Genomic DNA, 22,996 nt, shown 5'->3' with positions numbered 1-22,996 from the left:
AAATCAAACATTGCTTCAATAAATTGATATACTAATAATATCATCATCAAAGAAAGCTTTCTCATAGCTTAGGATTAGTGTGCTGGTGGAGATTCTCAGTCATCCAGATCATAGTCATTTAAAAAAAATAATAAAAACAATCCATTGGACTTTTTTTCAAAGTTTGAAAACGTTTCACTTCCCATCCAGGAAATTTTTTCAAATGCAAAATGTCAGAAATGGCATTGAGTTTCTGGCTTTATAAAGTGGATCAATACAAAGCTGTGTTTTGGCTTAGAAAACATGCAAATTGAACCTGACGAGTAAGTCCGCCCCTTAGTATTGGGGGTTGATTGGTTTCTTTTTTTTGTTAGCCTGTAATACCCCGTACCGATCTCAGGGGGTGTTGTTAAAGGGAATTGTTGGCCTGGCTGAAGAGGTGATGTTCTCTGTAAAGGGATGGGCTGTGGGCCTGAGTGGCAGGCTGTGGGAGTGGGTTTCAAACTCAGAACCTCAGGATTCCAAGCTCTATGCCCTAACCACTTAGCCTGACGTAGTCCGACTCAATTCTAGTCAGAATATGAGTCTGATACTGCTCCATAGAGCTGTGATTATGGGGCGTGTTTTGAACGAACCAGGAAAAAAAAATGCCTCTGCACTCAATTGGATAGACCTACAACCAATAAGAGCAACGGAGTGCGTGACGTATGTTAAGCGAGGCATAGTTGTTGTCCACAAAAATCAAAGCGTGCAGTTTCACGCCTATAATAAGAAGATGAGACTTGATCGCTTTTCTCTGTTCCTCTTTTAAAATTAATTTGCTGTCGATATCTTCTAGAACAGACCTAATAGCAGAATCTACTCACCTCAACTCTCCAGTGGCAGCCATTGTTGTTGTCACCCAAGCGCGCATTGGTCACATGGTTGATTACGTTACTGTTGACCATCTGTCCATCATCGTATAAAGCCCGCCCTGACAATTTGATTGGATCGCCTGACAGTGGGCGATAATACTCGCGCTACTATGGAGCAGAGCCAGACCGAACTTCTCGACCTCAAACTTTGTGGGCGGGACTAAGTTCGGAATGGCACCCAGGCTACTAACCACTAGGCCACCATCCCCCTTCGTGAAAACAACTATGATTCCAAAGTAAAAATCTGTACTTCATGTTCTGATAAATAAGTGTATCTTATCCGCACGATCGGTATATAAGGCACATTAAAGCTCTATTCTTTGTTTTTTACCTATTTTCTGTATATTAGCCTGACTTTGTACTTCTTTGATGCAACTTTTCCTTCTCTTGCCCCTCCTGTTGTTTATTAAATCTGTTTTCACAAAGTTCATTTTCTCTGTAGTGAGTTCAATAAAGTCATATCTCATCTTAATGCAAAGTTTGCCAACTTTAAGAGTAAAACTTAAATGTTTAGGTTTAGGTTGTAAACCTAAACATTTTCTGAACTTGGTTGCCTTAATATTTTGAGTTCTTTCTACTTTTCTCTTTTTTACAGTGTGAGAATGTCCCCTCCATTCAGAAAGAGGAGAATGTCCGTCAATGGCTTCCGCAGCAGGTCCCAAGTCTGTTGTTTGTAATTCACTTAGTGCGCAACTAGATGGGGGTAAATGTGACAGATGAACCAGGAGAGGATATATAGAGGAGGTTTAAGGTAGTTATATTTACCTCTGGAACAGGTTTTCTATGAGTAATTACAGCACGGTCAGGACTTTATAGTAGCAGCATCAATGCCCACCATCTGGCTTTCTGGCAGTTCAACAGTGCTGCCAGTAGATGGTGACACGTCTGTTTATGTAAGCTCATGGCACCCAGTGCTGAGGTTCTATTGCTGCTCAAAAAGGATGATCAGAAGACCATCAGGACGGACGCTTATAGCCTTATATGATCAACTAGCTTTTGGTCTTTTTACGTATAGGCAAATAACTATGGACCTTTAAGGTTAAAGGTCACAAACGGTTAAACAGAAAAACACCAGACCAGTCTGGCTGTTTGAAAAGGATCAATTAGAAGGCCTTGTTTCCCTAAAAACAAGATGGCAGCACGATGTAGGTTGGTAAAATTGTACTTCCATGAACAAAGGATTTCCAGAGCAATAATCTTGATAAACACTCAATAAACACCGATGGGGAAAAAAAGAGATGTTTAGAGATGAACACAGCATATCAAAATCTGCAACAGTTAAGCATGGTGGTGGGTTGGTGGTTTTGAGGCCTTTCATTGAAATGACTTATGAACCTCTCTGTATAACAAAGGATTACAAAGTGAATCAAATTATTGCCGCTGCTGATGGTTCTGCAGACTGTTCGATCGTGGCCATTTCTAGATGGATTTTCCCTTTGGGCTTCATTTTTGTTGAATATTAACATTAATGACATCGTGGGTGGTTCTAGAGAGGGGCCATCTGGGCCCCTTAAGAACTGGGCTCCTGTTATGACCCCTATACCAAAGACATAATACAAAATAAATATTAAAATAAATGAACTAAGATATACACTCACTGGCCACTTTATTAGGTACACCTGTCCAAATGCTCGTTAACACTTAATTTCTAAGCAGTCAATCACATGGCGGCAACTCAGTGCATTTAGGCATGTAGACATGGTCAAGACAATCTCCTGCAGTTATAACCGAGCATCAGTATGGGGAAGAAAGGTGATTTGAGTGACTTTGAACGTGGCATGATTGTTAGTGCCAGAAGGGCTGGTCTGAGTATTTCAGAAACTGCTGATCTACTGGGATTTTCACGCCCAACCATCTCTAGGGTTTACAGAGAATGGTCCGAAAAAGAAAAAACATCCAGTGAGCGGCAGTTCTGTGGGCGGAAATGCCTTGTTGATGCCAGAGGTCAGAGGAGAATGGCCAGACTGGTTCGAGCTGATAGAAGGGCAACAGTGACTCAAATAACCACCCGTTACAACCAAGGTGGGCAGAAGAGCATCTCTGAACGCACAGTACGTCGAACTTTGAGGCAGATGGGCTACAGCAGCAGAAGACCACACCGGGTGCCACTCCTTTCAGCTAAGAACAGGAAACTGAGGCTACAATTTGCACAAACTCATCGAACTTGGACAATAGAAGATTGGAAAAACGTTGCCTGGTCTGATGAGTCTCGATTTTTGCTGCGACATTCGGATGGTAGGGTCAGAATTTGGCGTCTACAACATGAAAGCATGGATCCATCCTGTCTTGTATCAACGGTTCAGGCTGGTGGTGGTGGTGTCATGGTGTGGGGAATATTTTCTTGGCACTCTTTGGGCCCCTTGGTACCAATTGAGCATCGTTGCAACGCCACAGCCTACCTGAGTATTGTTGCTGACCATGTCCATCCCTTTATGACCACAATGTACCCAACTTCTGATGGCTACTTTCAGCAGGATAATGCGCCATGTCATAAAGCTGGAATCATCTCAGACTGGTTTCTTGAACATGACAATGAGTTCACTGTACTCAATGGCCTCCACAGTCACCAGATCTCAATCCAATAGAGCATCTTTGGGATGTGGTGGAACGGGAGATTCGCATCATGGATGTGCAGCCGACAAATCTGCGGCAACTGTGTGATGCCATCATGTCAATATGGACCAAAATCCCTGAGGAATGCTTCCAGCACCTTGTTGAATCTATGCCACGAAGAATTGAGGCAGTTCTGAAGGAAAAAGGGGGTCCAACCCGTTACTAGCATGGGGGTACCTAATAAAGTGGCCGGTAAGTGTAGAAAACACTAATTATAGATACCTCTATTCCATCCATCAATCCATTTTTTGTCACGCTTATCCTAAGCGGGTCATGAGCGTGCCTATCTCCAACTGTCTACGGGTGAGAGGTGGGGTACACCCTGGACAGGTCACCAGACCAACATAGGGCATCACAGAGACAAACAGGGTAAACAACCATTCACACACATACTCACACCTAAGGAGAATTTAGAGAAGCCAGTTAACCTCACAGTCAAGTTTTTGGACTGTGGGAGGAAGCCGGAGTACCCGGAGAGAACCCACACATGCTCAGGGAGAACATGCAAACTCCACGAAGAAAGACCCCAGGTCGGGAAACAAAACCATAACCTTCTTGTTAAGGAGCAATTCTTTTAATTTATCTTCACTATTTTATTTCATTAATGATTTAACAATGACATTGCTCCATTTTAGCTTCATGCATTTTGGAATATGATCCTAGATTTCAGCTGCTAGATCAGAGGTTTTCAGAGCTCAAAGTGGCCCTTTGGTTCACTTAATATATTAAAAGTATGAACATTTGCCCTGTTTTTTGTTTTATTCTTTTATTTAGTTCCCCCATAATAAAAAAAAAATGCCCCCACACTTGGTCTGAATCTGATTTAGAAGCACCACAGAATGACATATATAAGAGGTGAATCTGGCTCTTGTAGAGTTTTAGGACCTGTAGAGACCAAATTTCTGCTTGGAACAGTTTAAACTCAGTTCGGCTGATGTTTAGATGAACATTCGGGTTTTTGCTATAAGCACATCTCATTCTGATAGTGATTATGAGTTCTCTAGGAGAACTACTTTTTTCCAACAAATGGACATGTTTTCAGCTGTAATAGGATCTCTGTCTCGTTTTGTTCTCAGGTGCCTCTTTAACGGCTGTTTTACTGATATCCTCACAGCCCTTGTCCTTCTATGTAAACAAGATCTAAGCTCATATAACGGAGTCTATTCAGTTAAACTTTGTTTGCTGATAACAACAGCTAATTAAAAAAAGCTGCAAGACCTGAAAACGGTTAGAGGAGTCAGATTTGGTGGATTTTATCACTGAAGGTTTATCTTTTTTCCAGCCGTTGCTCAATGAGGCCGACAGTTTGTGGTTAGAGAGATGTAAATTACCTCAGTCTGCAGCTGGTTTAGAGGTTTTTGCGAAACGACTAATTGGATGATTGGATCCAGGAAAACAGTCTCCATCATCTGCTGACTGTTCAAACTTTAGACGTAAATCAAGCTGCTGGTTCCACAGCGTCTCAGCAGGAGCGCCACACGCAGCCCGTTTCTGGCGTGGGAGGAAACTCACCCGGCAGCGTGTGGATGAAGGCCGTCACCTCCTCCACGCTCCACTGGGACGGGGCGGGGCGTAACGTGGTGGTGTGCGTCGACGCCGAGACGGCGGGGGCAGACGCCCTCCTCGCTCTCCGGGCTGCTCGCCTCTCCATCCTGGCTACCATGGCAACAGCAGGATCCTCCTCCCCTCCATCATCATCGTCTTCCTCCGCCTCCCCAAAGACATGTGGAGACTCCTGCGTGTCTGTGTCTTCCTCCTCATCCTTCTGCTCCACTACTGCCGCAGTCGCTGGCTTCTCTTTCCCGTCCTTCTCGCGCCGCCCGGCGCTCCAAAGGTCCCGAGGCTGCAGAAGGTCGAGGGTAGGTGAGAGACGGACGAGTTCATTCATTATTTAACTTCAAACTGGTTTCGTTTTCTAAAAAACTGTCATTTGAATCCTTCTGAACCATGAAACATTTTCAGACTAAACAGTGAATTGATCCAAAGTTACTCTGGAGAATGTAAGAATAATAAAAAAACTATAAACTGTATAAACAACAAAAAAACATGTACAAAAAGTTAAAATAAATACAAACATAAAACTAAAATAACATTTAAAAAAACAAGCAATATAACAAAGATGTTCGAATATTAATAAATAAGAATGTAATATTTCAAATAAAACCAATAATTTTATATTATTTATATTGTATTTCAACAGAAAGATATATCATTTGATAATAAAAGTTATTTAAAGTTCTATACTTTTACAAAATAAGCATTTACAATAATCAAAGTTTTTTTACATAAATTTTTTTTAATCATGTTCTCTGGCATATATTTTTTAAAATTGAAAAAATATTCAAAATGTTAATTATTGACTTATATTAAGTTAAAATAACTACCCTTTAAGTCACAGCATAAATCATTTTTATCCTTCTAATATAAATTAATTCTTCAATGTTTGTTTTTAATAATCAGAGACAGAAAAACAGGCAAATCCAAAATATTTTGATTACAAAATCTAAAATATGCATCAAATTCTCTTTAGTATTTTAGTAAAATAAAATGCCATGCCATACTTTATTTATAAAGCACCTTAAAAAAGCTGCAATTGCAACAAAGTGCAAAGTAAGAGCATGTACCTTTGTCCATGGCATACTGCATATTAAATGAGTAGCTGAAAGTTAACTGTTATAAAGGGAATTTATTTTTTTTAAGTATCCGAAATGTCAATAATGATCTAAAGGTAGAGGAACATGCCATTACAAACTACACCACCAGAGGGAGCAAACTTCCCACATTTCCTTTTTCTACTTGGGAAGTAGATCTCAAAGAGATCAATGCATTGGAATCATTAAATGGTTACAACTTTTTCTCCTAAAGTAGAAAAAACAAACATACATATTAGAGTAAAAGCTAATTGCCAAAAATAGCTAAAACTGTAAGTACTGTCACAGCCTGAAGGATTACACCAAAACCACAGGAACCAAACAATTTATTTATATCCCAATCCCCAATCCCTGTTTTGCCACTGAATGTTGTTATGCATGCAGATCATACTTTTGTGTATTTAATCGAGTAGATTGACAATTTCCGGGTTTTAATGTGTACTTGACTGGTACAGCGTTGTTATGTGTTAGGTATAGAGATGGCTGTTCCTACCAAGCGCAGCAGCAGTGGTTTCCCAGGTACCGACTCCGCCCGGTTCAGAGTGGGACGGGGCCTCTCGGATCGGCTGCCTGCACTCAGGGCCCTCAGGCGCTTTGTCAGCCGGACGTTGAACCTGAGAAAGAAACCCAGAGGTGTTAACACAGGATAGGTCGAGACCTTGTTGTTCTGCTGCTCTGATTCAGACTGAGATCTACATAGACACCTGTTCTTCTCTGCATGGTCACCACATAACCACATCCTGCCAAACCCACTACCACTGCTAGGACTCCAGAAGTACTCATCAAATGTGTCTCTGCAGCCGAGGTAGGAACTTATTTGCTTAATGTTTTTATATATTTATGAAATTTTTAAAAGGGGTCTAAATGACTGCACTTATTTCATATTTCAGGGAATAAATCAGTAAACTCCTAAAAATATTTTCAGTTTTCTTCCCATTAAAGCCCTCCTGTGTTCACTTGTTGGACCACAGGTTGGGAATCACTGCTAAATGGTGGCGTGATGTCTGTCCCATTAGACTTTTTTCCAAGGATATATGGAAAAAAATGCAGCATCAAGGAGACGACAAACGGTAGTTAAAAGCCTTCAGCCACAGTTGTGATTGAAATTAAAAAGTGAGATCATACATCTCCTTTCTTAGCTTCTCTTAATTGTTTTCCAGTTAAATCCAGAGTAGAATTTATAATCCTCCTTCTGCTCTGAGATCTGATAATTCTTTATATCCCTAAAAAAGTCACTTCACTCTCAATCTGCAGGTTTACAAGGGGTTTCTAGAATTTCCAAATGTAGAATGGGAGGCAGATCTTTTAGTTATCAGGCTTAAATCTTCCCTTTCAGTTAAAGCTTATAGTTAAAGTGTCTCAGGTTATCCTGAGCTGTCTCTATAGTTATGCTGCTAAAGGCTTAGACTGCTGGAGGACATAGGGACCCTTGTTATCTGCCTCATTCTATTTCAATCTCTAACGTTCTGCTCTCTCTGCTTTTTCTCATAGTAGCTTCATCTGCTCTGTTCCTGTTTGGCTGTGACTCCATCCTGGAGAGTAATATCAGCTGGGCTGCTGCCATCAACATCTTTGGTCATAGATTGCAGAGTTGGACCTGCTTTTCAGTGCTTAGTCCTGTTTCTATCCTGAATATAGCTATGGGCTCAGTTTTACTAACCGTGTGTGCTCTCTTTCATCCCTTTGACATGAAAACTGGTTCAGAGCTCGTCCGGATAACAGCATCTTTCCCAGATAGAATCACCTGTGGAGCTATTTTATTACTACCTTTTCAGACAAGGAAAAGCAGTTATCGATCAGTGCTTTCACGTTGCTTTGTCTGCTTGTCGACCCATGTTGGCCTCAGCAGAAGGCCATTTACACTAAGTCTGGTTGTGTTGAAGGTTTGCTCTTGTTGAAACCAGTGAATATCTTCACCAAAAGCTCATCCAGGAGGAGCGTGTTTTGAAAGTGGATGACTTGATGCAATCAGCTGGATTTCCTTTGATAAAAAAGTTGAACCAACGGGACTGTAAGGTCTGGCTGAATTGTATCCATAAAGTGTCTTGAAATGGAATGGGTTGTAAAATGGCGTTATATAAATACGCTGAATGGAACTGAAAGTCAGAAAGAAAAACCTTAAAGGAATAGTACACCCAAAACATGATTAGCCTTCATTTTCTACTCACCCCCATGCTGAACAACACTCTGGAGTACTTTTTTGATATCTCAAATGCATCTGGAGATCTGGGAGGCTTCTTGCTGTCTGCTGACATTCAAATAATGGAGGTCTATGGCGCCTGAGACAGAAAGGTCCATAAAAGTCCACAAAAACGTGTCAGTATTCCTCCATACTGCTCGTCCAATGTATTCCAAGTGTCCTGAGTGGGTAGCGTCCAGAATTTACTCGAAACGAAGTCATTTAGAATGTTTTTAGAGCATAAACAGTAGTGTATAGTATTTCCTTAAAGCGCGTTCACGGCGCTACGGAAACCGTGGCAGACCAAACCGGATGAAAGTGCGCATTCAGCTCGGCAAAGAACTCATGCTCTTCCTCAACACTGAAGTCCTCAGACATTTTTCTTTCGTTGTTTCTTTCTTTGCACAGGTAAACAGCACATTTCTTCTTCTACGCTTGCATTATCGGCAGAGCAGACGCTGAATGCGCACTTTCATCTGGTTTGGTCTGCCGACTTCCGTAGCGTCGTGAACGCGCATGTGCGCGCTTTCAGGAAATACTATACACTACTGTTTATGCTCTAAAAACATTCTAAATGACTTCGTTTCGAGTAAATTCTGGATGCTACCCACTCAGGACACTTGGAATACATTGGACGAGCAGTATGGAGGAATATTGACACGTTTTTTGTGGACTTTTATGGACCTTTCTGCCTCGGGCGCCATAGACCTCCATTATTTGAATGTCAGCAGACAGCAAGAAGCCTCCCAGATCTCCAGATGCATTTGAGATATCAAAAAAGTACTCCAGAGTGTTGTTCAGCATGGGGGTGAGTAGAAAATGAAGGCTAATCATGTTTTGGGTGTACTATTCCTTTAAAGCAGGCATCCCCATAGTTGGTCCTCAGGGGCTGCTGTCCTGCAGGTTTTAGAGGTTTCCCTGCTCCAGCACAGCTGGTTTACATTAATAGTTGATTAACAGGCTTTTGTTGAACTGCAATCATCAGAATCAGCTGTGCTAAAGCAGAGAAACCTCTAAAACCTCCAGGACAGCGGCCCTTGAGGACCGACTTTGAGGATGCCTGCCTTAAAGGATGTCCGGAAAGCCTGAGCAACTGCTGACAAAGACCACTGTTAAAGTTTACAGAACATTCTGGCATCCGAGAAAGAAAAACAATAAAGAAATAATGAATAGAGGAAGCTTAGTACTACAGGTGAGAAACCACAACCTTCTTCCTTCTGCTTATTGGTTTTGTTTTTAAGAAAGAAAGTCTGTCTTACCCGCGGGCACAGGAAGTGGAGCAGAAGCGTTTGGACCGCATGAAGTTGTGAGCGTGGCCTCGTTTCCCACAGAACTGACAATGCAGCACCGTCCGATCTCTGTGGCCTGACTCTGAGCGAGACATAACAGACATGTTCAGGATCTGCTGCGTTTCATGTAGGTGGACACAAGGTGGTTCCTTCAGGCCTTACTGTTCCCAAGCTCACCCGCATCACCGGCGTCCTCTTCCTCTGAATCAGTGGAGGGCTCCGTCTGCTTTATGGGCTCTACTGCTGGCAGCGCCTCTCTTCCATTGGTCCCGTTCACTTCCTGTTTGGGGGCCTGCTCTGGAACCAGCAGGGAGGAACGGTTCACCTGGATGACAGAACACAGGTAGATCAGCGCAGCCCAAAGGTCTACAGGTGTCATCCAGTGACTATTTCCTATTTGATCTCTTATCTAAACTAGAGCTTAACTGTATTCAAATAAGGCTTTTCTGGAGAATTTTTATTTGACTTTGTTACGTTGCCTAAAACTGGCCTGTGATCAGACAACCGTGTTTACCATGCAGCAATAAGTCATAAGAACTAATTATAATTCATAAAATGTGGGGGTTAGCAATTTCACGGATTAAAAAATTAAGAGTCCAATAAATAAATAATCTATAAATTAAATGAAACATCTGCTATCAGTTTTGTTCTCAGTTGTACTTGGAAAAAAAATTCAATTAATTTATAAAATATACGCATAAAAAAACCGTAATGATAAAACTATTTTTCAGGATACGATTTCAGGCATTTTTCAACGCTTTTATATTTGTTCATATAAAAATGATCAGGCAAAACTGTTAGATATGCTGTTTTATGTCTGAGTGTCCTTACAGGAAACGGTTGGAGACCCTCCTGAATGACAAATCCCTCCACCAGGTGAGTAAGAACCTGTCGTCCCTCAGGCCACGCCTTCATTTCCCAGGGGCCGCCCAGAGATTGGCTGAAGCTCTCAGACTCCTCTTCTGATTGGTAGTTAGGTTCAGATTCAGCTTCAGGTGCGTGATGGGAATCTGATGGTGTTTTGTCAGCCTTCGCCGCCCCGTGATGAGTTAGGCTGAGATCAGTTGGGGTGGTGACCTGAGCGGGGAGCAGGGGGGGAGGGTTTTCTGACGAGGTGACGATGAAGGGGGAGGAGGGAGGAGACTGGGAAGAAAGGCTGGACAATGCTGGGAGGAGAAAAAACAGAAATATGATTAACTTAAAAATGTATCATTATATTGTTTAATCTAACCAAATTAGTTTTAACCAACTAGATTGGTTGTTTTTTAGAATATATCCAAACTTTATCCAGCTGACTGCAAATCTCCTAATAAGTCTCTAAAGTGAGGCTGTTTTAATGCCTGTCGAAGTTCTCAACAATTTCTCAAAGAGGTCACGTGGTATGGCGGTAATGAGGCATCGGACGTCATCGATTTTGGCCCCTTTACTTTTTTTTTATGGAACTTTATTGATCTCACATTGGTGAAATTTACCTCTGCATTTCACCCATCCCCTTTGGGAGCAGTGGGCTGCCCTTGTGCGGCGCCCGGGGAGCAGTGTGGGTCTTACTCAGAGAGCCAGAGTGGCAGTCTGTGGGAGTGGGGCTCGAACTCAGAACCTCTGAATTCCAAGCTCAACGCCCTAACCACTACGCCACCACTCCCCACTACTTCATACGTTGACTCAGACTAGCTCAACTTAGCTGTTCCTTCAGCATTTGTTAAAGAAGGAATTTAAATAAATAAACTAGGGTCCATTTTTAGAGCTGAAAGAAAAATTATGCTTTTTGCTATCAGATTAAGAAATTTAATTTGGATTTTTATATTTATGCAAATACCAGAATGATGATAGCTGAGTATTCTGGCTTTTGTATCTTTTTTTGTCTTAATTTCTTAATGATAGAAAACATCTGGCTCTGAAGGGCAGAGAGATGGTGGAGATCTGGGAATTAACTGCTGTTATTAGATTTCTAAAGGATTTGGGTCGAGGATTAAGGCCCTTGATAAGTAAAGATTTAGCATAGAAAACAACATTTCTGACCATAAAGAAGTGAGTATAGTTTTAGGAACTACCTGACTGGTTGTCGGACTGAGTTGACATGTTCTCACAGAAGTCCTCCTGGCTGAGCTGAAGGTCCCGCTGAGGTTCTGAAAGCCTCTGACTTTGGGCCGAGTTCTCAGGAACTGGTTCTGTTGCCGGTGGTTGGACCAAAATCGGTCCTATTACGGGTTTATGGCTCAGAACTAGTCCTTTTGTTTGTGTTTGGGTTGAAACCAGTTCTATTAAAGGAGTCTTAATAGGAGCTGGTCCTGTTACTGGTGTTTGGTCAGGAAATGCTACTGGAGTTTTGGTTGAGGCTGGTCCTTTTATTGGTGGATGAACTGGTGCTGGTCCTTTTATTGGTGGATGAACTGGTGCTGGTCCTTTTATTGGTGGATGAACTGGTGCTGGTCCTTTTATTGGTGGATGAACTGGTGCTGGTCCTTTTACTGGTGTTTGGACTGGAGCTGTTCCTGTAACTTGAGCTTTAGTCGGTACTGCTCCTTTCAATGAAGTTTTTAAAGGAACTGGTACTGTTACTGGTGATTCAACTGGAGCAGGTGCTGCTACTGGTGTTGCAACTGGAACGGATTCTGTCACTGGGGACTGGGTTGGAGCTGTTCCTTTTACTGTGGTATTACCTGATGCTGGTCCGGTCAGTGGTGTTTTGATTGAAACTGGTCCTGTTACTTGAATTCTTGTCGAAGCTGGTCCTTTTATTGGGGTACTGACTGTTGCTGGTCCTGTTACTGGTGTTTTGGCTGAAACCGGTCCTGTTACAGCTGTTTGTACTGGAACTGGTCCAGTAGCTTGAGTTCTAGTGGAAACTGGTCCTTTTACAGAGGGTTTGATAGGAGCTTGGCCTGGTGTTCCAACTGGAGTGGGTTCTGTAACTGGAGTTTTGACTGAAACTAGTCCTTTTAGAGGAGCTTTAACTGGGATTGGAGAGAGATCCAGCTTAGGTTTTGATTCAATGTTTGCGTCTTTAACGGTATCAGGAGCTGAAAGTGGTTCTGTGTTCTGGTTCTGATGTAGAGGCCGAGCAACCAGGCTGTCAGATGTATCCATGGCAGCGTCTCCTTCCTCCTCCTCCAGCTTCCTTTTCTTTCCTCTCCTCTCTTTGTCTTTCTCCTCTTCCTCTGTTATCTCCATCGGATCCTTATCTCTCTCTGATTCAGGGTCTGGCTCCATCTTAGCTAGTTTATCTTGCTTCACCTTCTCTATGTGGACATCTTGCTCCCCCAGGAAGTCTTTACTGACACTCTGTTCATCTCTGACTCCGGGTTTAGCTCCTCGGCTGGAGTCTCCTTGCTCCTCAGTCTCCTTTGGCTCTCTCTTCTTGTTCAGAGTCTGTGAGTGAGATGGAGCAGAGGCTAAAGGAGGGGATTTTAAAGGAATACGACCCAAGTCTTCCTTGTTTCCAGTCCTCTTTGATTGGCTGGAAAGCTCAACCAGCTCAGCAGGTTTGGACGGCACCACAGTGTGGGCATATGTGCCCGCCTGTGACTGCTGACCAGATGACAGGGCGATCATCTGGAGCTGCCTAGCTGCAGACGGTGAGCGCTCAAAGTGGTTGGAAGAAGATCCCAGGCTGTTTTGGGACGGGGATGGAGCCAGAACGGTTGGCGTTGATGGAGCGCTCTTCAGCCCGGTCAGCGGCTTGCTGACGGACACTGTCTGACTGGATGGAGCTGCAGAGATGGGTTGGAGGGCTTGGGAATGCCGAGGGGTTGTTGCTCGGTGACTGCTGGGAGAGTGAAGCCTGGGTCTCAGCGGGACGGCTCGGACTGGAGAGTAGAGAGCTGGGATGATGAATGAGGAAGGCAAACAAATAAACAAGAAACATTTCAACAAATATTTAAGGTTTGGAGTTTACAATTAAACCCTACTGGGGCCAAGAAGTAGCTGTTTTCAAAACCTACCGCGTCGCCGGCGACCCGTTTTAAAGCGTTTACAACTGATAACTGAGAATGCATGAAAATTACACCAGTAAACCTTTTACCAATATAGACATGTTAGACATTATTTGAAAGCTTAGATTCTCCACAATTCAACCAGCAAGTTAATTTTATGGACATAACGAGCACCAAAGAAAACATGTCTTTATAACTTCTGTTAAAAAAAGACCTATTATTTTCAAGAAAAAAAAACGAGTCACGTTTGAACTGATGCAGTCTGGGCTGTGTTTTCCTCACCCAAATTTAACTAGAAGGTGTTAGCTTTCAATGAATGTATCAGGCATGTAATTTGGGCTTACCGTTCTTTAGTTATTTGCTTTTCCATTTGGCTATGCAAAATAGGTGAGAATTTCCCAAATTGAGGTGGATGATAAAAGGTTAACTTTTAGTGTAGAGATCTATTCATTTTCTTTCTGCCGATAAGTCGCCTCATTAAAACCTAAATACTCTTTTTTTACACTGGTTTTAGATACAATATAACCAGAGTGCGTTTGAAGGGTCTAGCTGAGGTCTTAGATGAATCTTCAGGTACAGTTATTCTTAGAAAACAATCATTAAAGGTGAGCCAACATGGTGGTTATTGCTTGTGAACCAACATGGTTTGGGTCGTTGATGGAAATCTGAAACCATCAAGGCCTCCACACCAGTCAGATCATTGCAACCCTCAATAAGGTGCAGGTGCTACTCTGAACAGGCTCCACTATCACAAACACTACTTGGCTACAAAGACCTGGGCACTCTAAGCAGCACTAAATATCTCTGGGTTTAGCTGTGCTTTATTAGCCTGTGAGCACATGATTAATGATGTGAGAAGGCTTGATGTGGCCCAGGTTCTGCACATGGGATGCTGATGAACACTGGGTTTTCCTCCTGTACTGACAATGGAGGTTCGGAAACCTCCAATAATTTCAGAGAGACATTATCCTGATTATGAAGAAATTATAGAAACAAACAAGCGCTGATGAGAAAATTATGGAATAATGGGATGATAAATGGATCATTGTGGGAAAGTAATTATAAAGCTTCTTTAAGTGGCTGTAAAGAGTGTTTTCAGATATAATTAATAGGAAAGTTTTCCAAAATCTGTAATGATCCAGCCATTTTCTAAGCCCAATGCTCATAACGAGTGAAGATGGATGTGAAGAACACAGTTAGCTAGAGCTATAAGCAACAGAGGATTTATAGATTAGACTTACTGTCGACAGAGCTTGGTGTTTGACCAAAGCTCAGTGTTTAGTTAACTTCTGTTATTTGTTGAGATTAGGGATGCACGATATTGGGATTTTGGCCGATATCCGATATGCCGATATTTTAAAACTCATGAAGCCGATAACCGATACCGATGTTAAAGCTGGACAAAAATAAGTAGTCATTGAAAATAGAAGTTTTGTTATCCATTTCTCACACTTTGAAAAATAATATACTCAAATATATTTTCATATGCTGATATCAAATTGATTTTTAAAAACGCGGTATCGATCTATTTTACTTTCAAAATCTCGTGAAATTTCATCGTTCTGTTACAAACTCTCGTGATATTTTGCAAATTCTTGTGAGATTTTGTTAGTAAAATAGATCGATGCTGCATCAATATTTTTCCCTCGTCTTTAGAAGTTTTTAAGTCTGTAAAAAGGAAGTTTTTAAGGAAGAAGTAGTAGTATTTTCTTTTTTTTTTTTTTGACTTTAGAAACTCAGAAGCTGATCAAATATCGGGTTAAATATCGGTGGGGTGGCCGATATCCGATATTCAGTTTTAAGGCCGATACAGGCCGATACCGATAGGGGGCCGATTATATCGTGCATCACTAGTTCAGATTCTTAATGAAATAGAGGAATTATTGTAGTTTTTTTTTTCACTTACAGTATTAGGGTATTTGGGAACTTCCTTTTTTGAAATAAAAAACACCAATCCTATTGATAAAGATGGAGGTTTAAAATCTAATCTAATAAAATGTTTGCATTTTACAAACTAAAACACACTTTTTCTATCACACATTAATGCATCCATCCATTTTCTATTATTTAAAAAAAAATTAAATATAGTTTATTTTAAGTTTATAAACAAAGTATAGAATTGGGTCTCACTTAACAGAATTATATAATAAATACTGAATTTGATTTATAATAACAGATCGTATGCAATATAAAATATTATTGTAGGCTAAAACATGGCCAAAAAAATGACAAAATATGCAATATAACGAAATATCCCAATGCCACATAGCACCATTAAATACAGACAATTTGAAATCTCTTTTTGTTTAAAAATTTAAATGTTCTTCATAAAATCAAATTAAATTGTTCTAACAGCAGTAACCATCTCATCCCTCAGTTGGTGATCGACTGTTTCAGGAACACATGCATCAGAACCTACTTGGAGGCGGGACAGGAAGGTGGCGGCTGGGCGTGGTCTGGCTCTCCGTCGTCGTGGTGCTGGGCTGCGGTCGTGGCCTGAGGGGCGGGAACACAGGGGCGTTGGGCCGGGAGAGGGGCGGCGGGGCCGAGGAGGGAGGCTTTAGCCTGAGAGAAGGGGGAATAGTGAGGGTCCCGGGGGGAGGAGGCCTCAAGGTGAGACTCTGCAGCTGCAGGGGGAGACAAGATTGATTAAACTCCTCCCACCTCCTGCCACAGACCACCCCAGCTTAGCAACGGCTACAACACACATGCAGTTAGGAGTAAAACCCAAAGCATACACACTTTAACTTCCAGCGAGGCTCACCTGAGCAGAGGCGGGGTTAGAGGAAGGGACGGAGGAGGAAGAGGAGGAGGAAGAAGGAGACTGTGCAGGTCGCATAGCAGACGTAAGAATGAGCTGCAAGGAGATCCGAGGAGAGAAGAAAATAAGGAGGAGGAGGAAATAAATGTAGGCAGGCAGGAATGCAAAGCTGAGCGTTAGTGTTTGTCTGCTGATTAATGAAATCATTTCCTGTCCTTCTAAACTGTTTGTGTCATTCAAATACTCCTAGGATTTAATTCAATTCAATTCAGTTTATTTATATAGCGCTAATTCACAACACGGCATCTCAAGGCACTTTACAGTTCACCAGTTAATACAGGTGAAGTGTAATCTAGTTGGTCACCAAAATTTTATATCTAAGGAAAACCAGTTGATTGCATCGAATCATTGACTCGAAGGCAATCCCTCACACTAAGCATGCTTGTAGCGACAGTGGAGAGAAAAAACTCTCCTTTAACAGGATCCCTTTTAATCCTGTAATGTTCCTCAAGTCATGGTAACATCATTCACACATTCACACACACACTCACACACTGATGGTGGCAGGCTACATTGTAGCCACAGTTGCCCTGGCTTACTGACAGAAGTGGGGCTGCCGTACACTGGCGCCATCAGTGGACAATGCAGGTGAAGTGTCTTGCCGAAGGACACAACGACACTGACAGTCGGAGCCGGGGCTTGAACGTCAATCCTTCGATTTCAGGGCAAACTCCTACATCCAACGCCACTGTAGCCCCTCAGTTCACCAGTTAATACAGGTGAACTGTCATAAATGTCATAAATGTAGAGCTTAGAATCCATGATACAAATAGAAATAAACAATTGTTTCTTAAAAATAAACAGCTGTGCTGCATTTTTTATTTCCAAACAACAGCGTTTAATCATTTTTTACAGACCTCCTTATCTAAACATGGAGCAGTGCTTTCTTTACATAAAAAGGGATTCAGAGTGGAGCTGAGATAACGGCAGAACGGCGTAGGTACCATGCTTGTGGCCCTGCCCCTTTTTATGACATCAACATATTGCAACTCCACTCGGATGAACTGTATTGCACCCGTTTCTTAAGGATTGAATCTCTTTTGGAGTTTCAACATATTATTACCTATATTTGCTTTTACATTTTTTTTTTACAGTGATCTAAAGCAGCTGAAAGTTAGGGTGACCATATTTTCATTTGGGGAAACCAGGACACCTTGGAGCGGGGGGAGTTGATTGAAAGAACAAATGTCTCATCATCGGGATTTGCTCCGTGATGAGAGGAAATGTTACTTGTTACTAGTTGTTTTAATGGTTATTGAGTCAGATATGTGGCGTAATGTTTGGTTTATCTAAAGGTTTTTATCTGCTACTGTGTAAATGCGTTTGGCTGGAATTTAAGGACAGATTCTAATATATCTGCAGAGTGGGAACTATAAATCTGATAGGAGTTCAATTTTTTTGTTGTTTTGCACAATATGTTTAACTAAGTATTTTTTGTTGTTGTTGAATATTAGAGATTTTGCAGATATATTTTGTAGATACATTGTTTAGATTTACTTATATCTTTCTACCCCTTTTATAGAATAGAATAGAAAATCCCCTTATTGTCCCACAATGGGCAGATTTACAGCAGCAGAAAGATTATTGAAAATGGTCACACAAATGTGGCCCTTAGAAAATGTATAAGAATAACATAATAGGGAAGAGTTAAAATATAAACAAAATCCTGTAAAGTGTTTTAACAATATAAAACTGGAGAATTAATAACCAATATGCAGCTATGGACATTTTTACAGTAATTAGAAAATAGCAGCAACATCAGAGATGTGCAGAATGACAGCAGAATGTTATTTAACTGACTAAGGTTTCTATCATTACATTTGATTTTATTTGTTCCTGCTCCCGGTGGTTGGAACCTTTATTCCACTCTGGATTCTTGTGAGTGTAGTCTTTGTTCACTTTAACTTTAAAAAAAATAAATAAATAAACAAACAGTTTTGAAAACCTCGGTATTCATTATTTTCCTGCTTTGTGTGTCAACTTTCACGGTTGCTAAGCAACAGAGGCGGTAAAACCCGCCGAAGGGTGGACCTGTTCGAATTTACAGCAAAAACTCTTCCGGCCTCCTTATTTTCAAGGACTTCGAAGGATCCAGTCTAGGTAGACCGCGTCCTTGGAGGATGCAGCCCAGGATTTCGAACAGAGCCTCTGATTGGGCTGCCCGCACTGACGCGGCTCAGGGATTACGTCACACGGAGCGTTGTGTGCAGTGAAATCATGACATTTCCTCACTTTCTAAAAAAAAAACCGGGACGCCTACACCGGGACAGGACGTGAAATACGGATATGTCCCGGGAAATACAGACGTTTGGTCACCCTATGAAAGTAGAAAACAATCATTGTCAGTCAGTCTTAAAGGAAAGTACTGCTTTCAAGACAGACTGAGCTCTGCTATTTAATGAGGAGACACAAAAAGTCTAAGTTTATTTCTATTCTTTTTATTAAGATCTGAGGGAAGGAAGGGCAAATGGAACAGCCTAAAAAATGACTTTCATAGTGATTTTAAACAAAGAAAACAAGTTATTCTACTTGCAGAAAACAAACAGTTGGTGTTGATATGAATTCAAAAGTGTAGCTTCATACGGCTAAATGACCAAGCTAAAAGAGGCTAACCTGTTAGCTACTGAGCACAGCTAGCCACAGCGCTACCAGCTCTCCTCCTTTATATCATGGTCTAACAGTTAATTGGTTCAACGTAAACAGATTTGTTTTCAGTTTTGTTTTCGAACAGGTAAATCTTCATCGTTCATTAGACACGCTAAAGGACGCTGCGTGATGTTATTGTTGTCTTGGCAACCACTATGTTTTACATCGCGTGGCGATGTTCAGCCAATCATAAAGTGTAACGTCACTGGCATGAAGCATGACCCGAGCAGCTCTGCTACCTACGCCGGACGGCCATGTTGAAACCACTCCAGTTTAAAAACAAAACAGACTAAATCCTCTTCAGCGAATGTCACATTTCTGTTTGTTTATTCACACAGAAATCAGTGGTGCTCCAATCAATCCACTTCAGATAGCTTAGATTAAAGAATATATCTACTACCTATAAGCATCACAAGCTAATAATCACATTTTTATCTATATAAAAACTGTAAAAACAGTTTAAAACTAAAGCAAAAATTATAGTTGATCTCTAACCCATCAGAGTAAGAGACAATTTTCCAATTTCCACATCACACTGAGGAAAGGTTGTTGTAAAGTCTTTAGGGCTAGGGTTTAGGGCTAAGATGTGGACTGGGTTAGGGTGAGGGATGTACTGGTAATGGTTAGGTTTAGGATTATTTTTGGGCTTAAGGCATAAAAAGGCTGAAAAAAAGACTTAAAATCAATGGAAGTCAATGGAAGTAAGCACATGATCCTCACTACAAAAAGCAATACAAGACGTGTGTTTGTTTAAAAACTGAAAAGTAGAGCAAATCTTTCACTGGCATTAACTGACTTTATCTATCAATGTTCAAATCTGCTCATATCTTGTTGAAATAAGTCAATTAAAATTAAAATAAATATATTTGTTGTTAAAATTATGATTTATCTGGATCTCCTCAATACTTCTTATCTAGCTTGTCACAGAAAATATAAGATGAATTTAACCAATAATCAATTAAAAAGGTATTTTTTTATATGTTTGATGTTAGATTGTTTTGCTTTTTAAATAGAAGAGATCAAAGCTTTTCAAGATAATTTTAACCCATTTTTTATCATTTTCTTGATGACAATGAAAACAGGATTAAGTCCATCTTATCTCAACACGTTTAATCTCTGCACCTGCTGTTCCTCATCTTTACCGTGTTTAACTGGGGGTCTGTGTGTGTTTGTTTACCATCTTTGCTCTCAGCAGAACCTGGTCTTGGCCAGACCCTTTGAGACCTTTCCCCAGGAGCAAAGCCTGCTGGGATACCCTCTGCCTGACAGGTGAGGGGCCCTGATTGGCTCGCACAAGACCAGGTGTACCCGCAGGATTTGCCTGTTGTGCCTGGAACAAAGGAAGAAGGGAGACTGATGAGATGGGGTTAAAGGGAAAGATTCAGAAAAACACGAGTTTTAATGTATACATCAATAGGAAATTATGTTCATAAAAATGACATGATAAATCATGGAAGCTGAAACCCAGAGGAATCAAACACTCGGAGATGTACCCTCTATGAATATGTTTGATTATGTAATTTCCTTTTATTTTTATTATTAGTGAGGGATGGAAGAAAAAAACATGCAGTTCTTAAAAGCTGTTAAGGACCCAGTCATGCTGATGAAATGTAGTTTAAATCTAATCTTTAAGATGTTTTTCTTTTACATTTGAAACTCCACTTACGTTTTATCACAAAGCACTAAAAGAAACATAAAAAAATAACCCCAATATATTAAGCAATAACAAAAACAGTAATTCTAGGGGGGGAAATACATTTTCTATTAAGTTAATTTCTACTTTTCTCATTTGACTGGTGAACACACTTTATCTGTTGAGGCGTATAAACATTTGAACCAACCAAGCTCAGGTTTAATGGGTCACATCTTTAATCAGATGTTTCCTGATTTTGGAACCAGATTTGGTCCTTCTAAGATCCGCTCTCAGATGCAGCAGACCCAGATGGTAAACCTAGATGCTCCTCCCCCTCTGTGACACAGTGCAGCTCTTCCTGGAGGATCCCACAGTGTCACCAGACCAGAGAAGATTCTTATCCAATTCCTCCTTCCAGAGAGAGGTGCTAGAGAGGAATCTGTTTTTGATTCCATCCCCAGATCAGATGCTTTACTATGAAGTCCAGCCACCCTCAGGAAGCTCATTTTAACCGTTTGAATCCGTACAGTCATTAGTCACTCCTCATGACCATAAGTGAAGGTCAGAAATTGGGCAGAGCCGTAGGCTCAGGCACCAGGACCAAACCTTCATCCAGGTTAATCCAGATTGACATAATCTGGGTCTCACTGACAGAAGGCTCAGTGTGCAGCTTTAAGCTGGGCCCCATTAGCAGTAAGCAAGAACATTTTCTTAGGCAGGTACCAAATATAAACTCTAGGTTTAACGGAAGCTAATAGGCCCAAAAACCAGTTCAGCCTCCGTCTACATTAACCACACTTTACCATCAAGAAAATAATTGAGCAAAACATTCATCTTTTACAAATAAATCAATGAAAACACAAACTTGATTTCCATGCTATTAAATCTATAGACCTATTTATACATCTGTGATATCTAAATGATTATTTATGGTCTGCATTGTAGACATATTCAATAAGAGTATTTGTTATTTATCTTTAATTATAGATGACTAGATTTTGGGGTTCAGCCTGTGACCCCGAAAATAGCTCTGCAACAGGTTGGTGACCCCCTAAATACATAGAATCACTTCGTGCTATTTTCATTTATGCATATAAAAATAATTTGGGGGAGTGGTGGCCTAATGGTTGGAGCATTGTGCCTGAGTGCTGGAGGTTCTGAGTTCGAGCCCCACTCCAATAACTGCTACTCTGGGTTCCTGAACCAGACCGTTAATCCCTCACTGCTCCCCGGGCGTCGCACAATAGCAGCCCACTGCTCCCCAGGGGATGGATTAATGCAGAGGTAAATTTCTCCAGTCTGAGATTTAAAAAGTGAAATTATAAAGAAATATACTTATAATGTTAAATTATTATCATTATAAGAAAATGTATTCATTTTTAAATGCATCTTTTTTTTAGTTAACAACATTAATTTTTCTAATTTATCCTTTTAATTGTATAATTACAATTACCTATTTATGCATATAACAATGTAATGGTACATTTTATGAAAAATGTATTAGCCAAATATATCCATGTTTCATCTCCGAATACATGGTACCTCTATCTTTTATTATTATTATTATTATTATTATTATTATTATTATTATTATTATTATTATTATTATTATTATTATATTTTTCAGAGGAATGTTTATTGTTGTTAAAACTCTCTGACATCCCACTGGGAGATAAAAAGCCTCCTACATTAAGGCGATGAATCAGCGCTGCATCAGCTCAGCAAAGATCCATTTTAATTTGATCCGTTTGTTGTTTTGTTTCAAACAGCCTGCAAAAATGACCCAATTTATTCCAATCTAAACCTGAACTCCGTCTGAGGGAAGGGAATTAGGACTTTGGGTCAAAGCAGGTGATTCCCAAACTTTATTTGTCTGGAACAGATTCTGGTTTTACCATTTTCCTAGATTATAAAATCTAATCTTTAGTTGTTTAGGTAATTTGGTTCTGCACCCTCTGCATACATGCTCAATGTTGGTTTCTTGCTCACTTTTCAGCTACATTTTGTTTCGCAGCTTTAGAAAGATGTGAAACTTTGAGATGAAAGCAGATAGAGGGGAAGCTGCAACCTCAAACAGAGCAGCTCTGACCCAGAGAGCAGAGACGGTGGACGGCTGAAAGCATTTATTCACTGCTGCTACGTCACTCACACCACGACTGTGTCTGCAAACCCCCTGTTTTCAGATCCGCTGTTTGGACCATAAAAAAAAAAAGACTGTTGGTCTCACATTCCTGACTAGAGCAAAAATTTCCTTTTGCAGTACTTTCAAACTGTAAATCTGCATAAACTTCTTAAGCTTTTCATTTTTTATGATTCAATTCAGAGATTTTATTTAAATT

The 22,996-nt window shown here is 40.8% G+C and overlaps 1 protein-coding gene across 3 annotated transcripts in view; it reads right to left on the bottom strand.

Annotated features, from left to right (window-relative positions):
* The window catches only part of si:ch211-230g15.5 (protein piccolo), a 38,659-nt gene that overhangs the window by 929 nt on the left and 14,734 nt on the right, over positions 1-22,996 (bottom strand). Inside the window, exons 3-11 of one of the 3 annotated variants that reach the window (XM_038297939.1) lie at positions 20,202-20,354; positions 16,322-16,414; positions 15,977-16,184; positions 11,677-13,446; positions 10,457-10,791; positions 9,803-9,950; positions 9,596-9,707; positions 6,651-6,771; positions 5,019-5,349 (exon numbers count right to left, since the gene is read on the bottom strand). In XM_038297939.1, coding sequence (XP_038153867.1) covers positions 5,019-5,349; positions 6,651-6,771; positions 9,596-9,707; positions 9,803-9,950; positions 10,457-10,791; positions 11,677-13,446; positions 15,977-16,184; positions 16,322-16,414; positions 20,202-20,354 — 3,271 coding nt within the window. The remainder of the gene's footprint in view (positions 1-5,018; positions 5,350-6,650; positions 6,772-9,595; positions 9,708-9,802; positions 9,951-10,456; positions 10,792-11,676; positions 13,447-15,976; positions 16,185-16,321; positions 16,415-20,201; positions 20,355-22,996) is intronic. The other 2 variants (XM_038297948.1, XM_038297957.1) reach the window with 2 other exon arrangements.

This window comes from Cyprinodon tularosa, unplaced genomic scaffold, assembly GCF_016077235.1.
Source record: "Cyprinodon tularosa strain WSP-4 unplaced genomic scaffold, ASM1607723v1 ctg1104, whole genome shotgun sequence".
Lineage (NCBI taxonomy): Eukaryota > Metazoa > Chordata > Actinopteri > Cyprinodontiformes > Cyprinodontidae > Cyprinodon > Cyprinodon tularosa.
The sequence above is the reverse complement of the archived record's forward strand: the minus strand, read 5'-3'. Positions and strand labels throughout refer to the sequence as shown.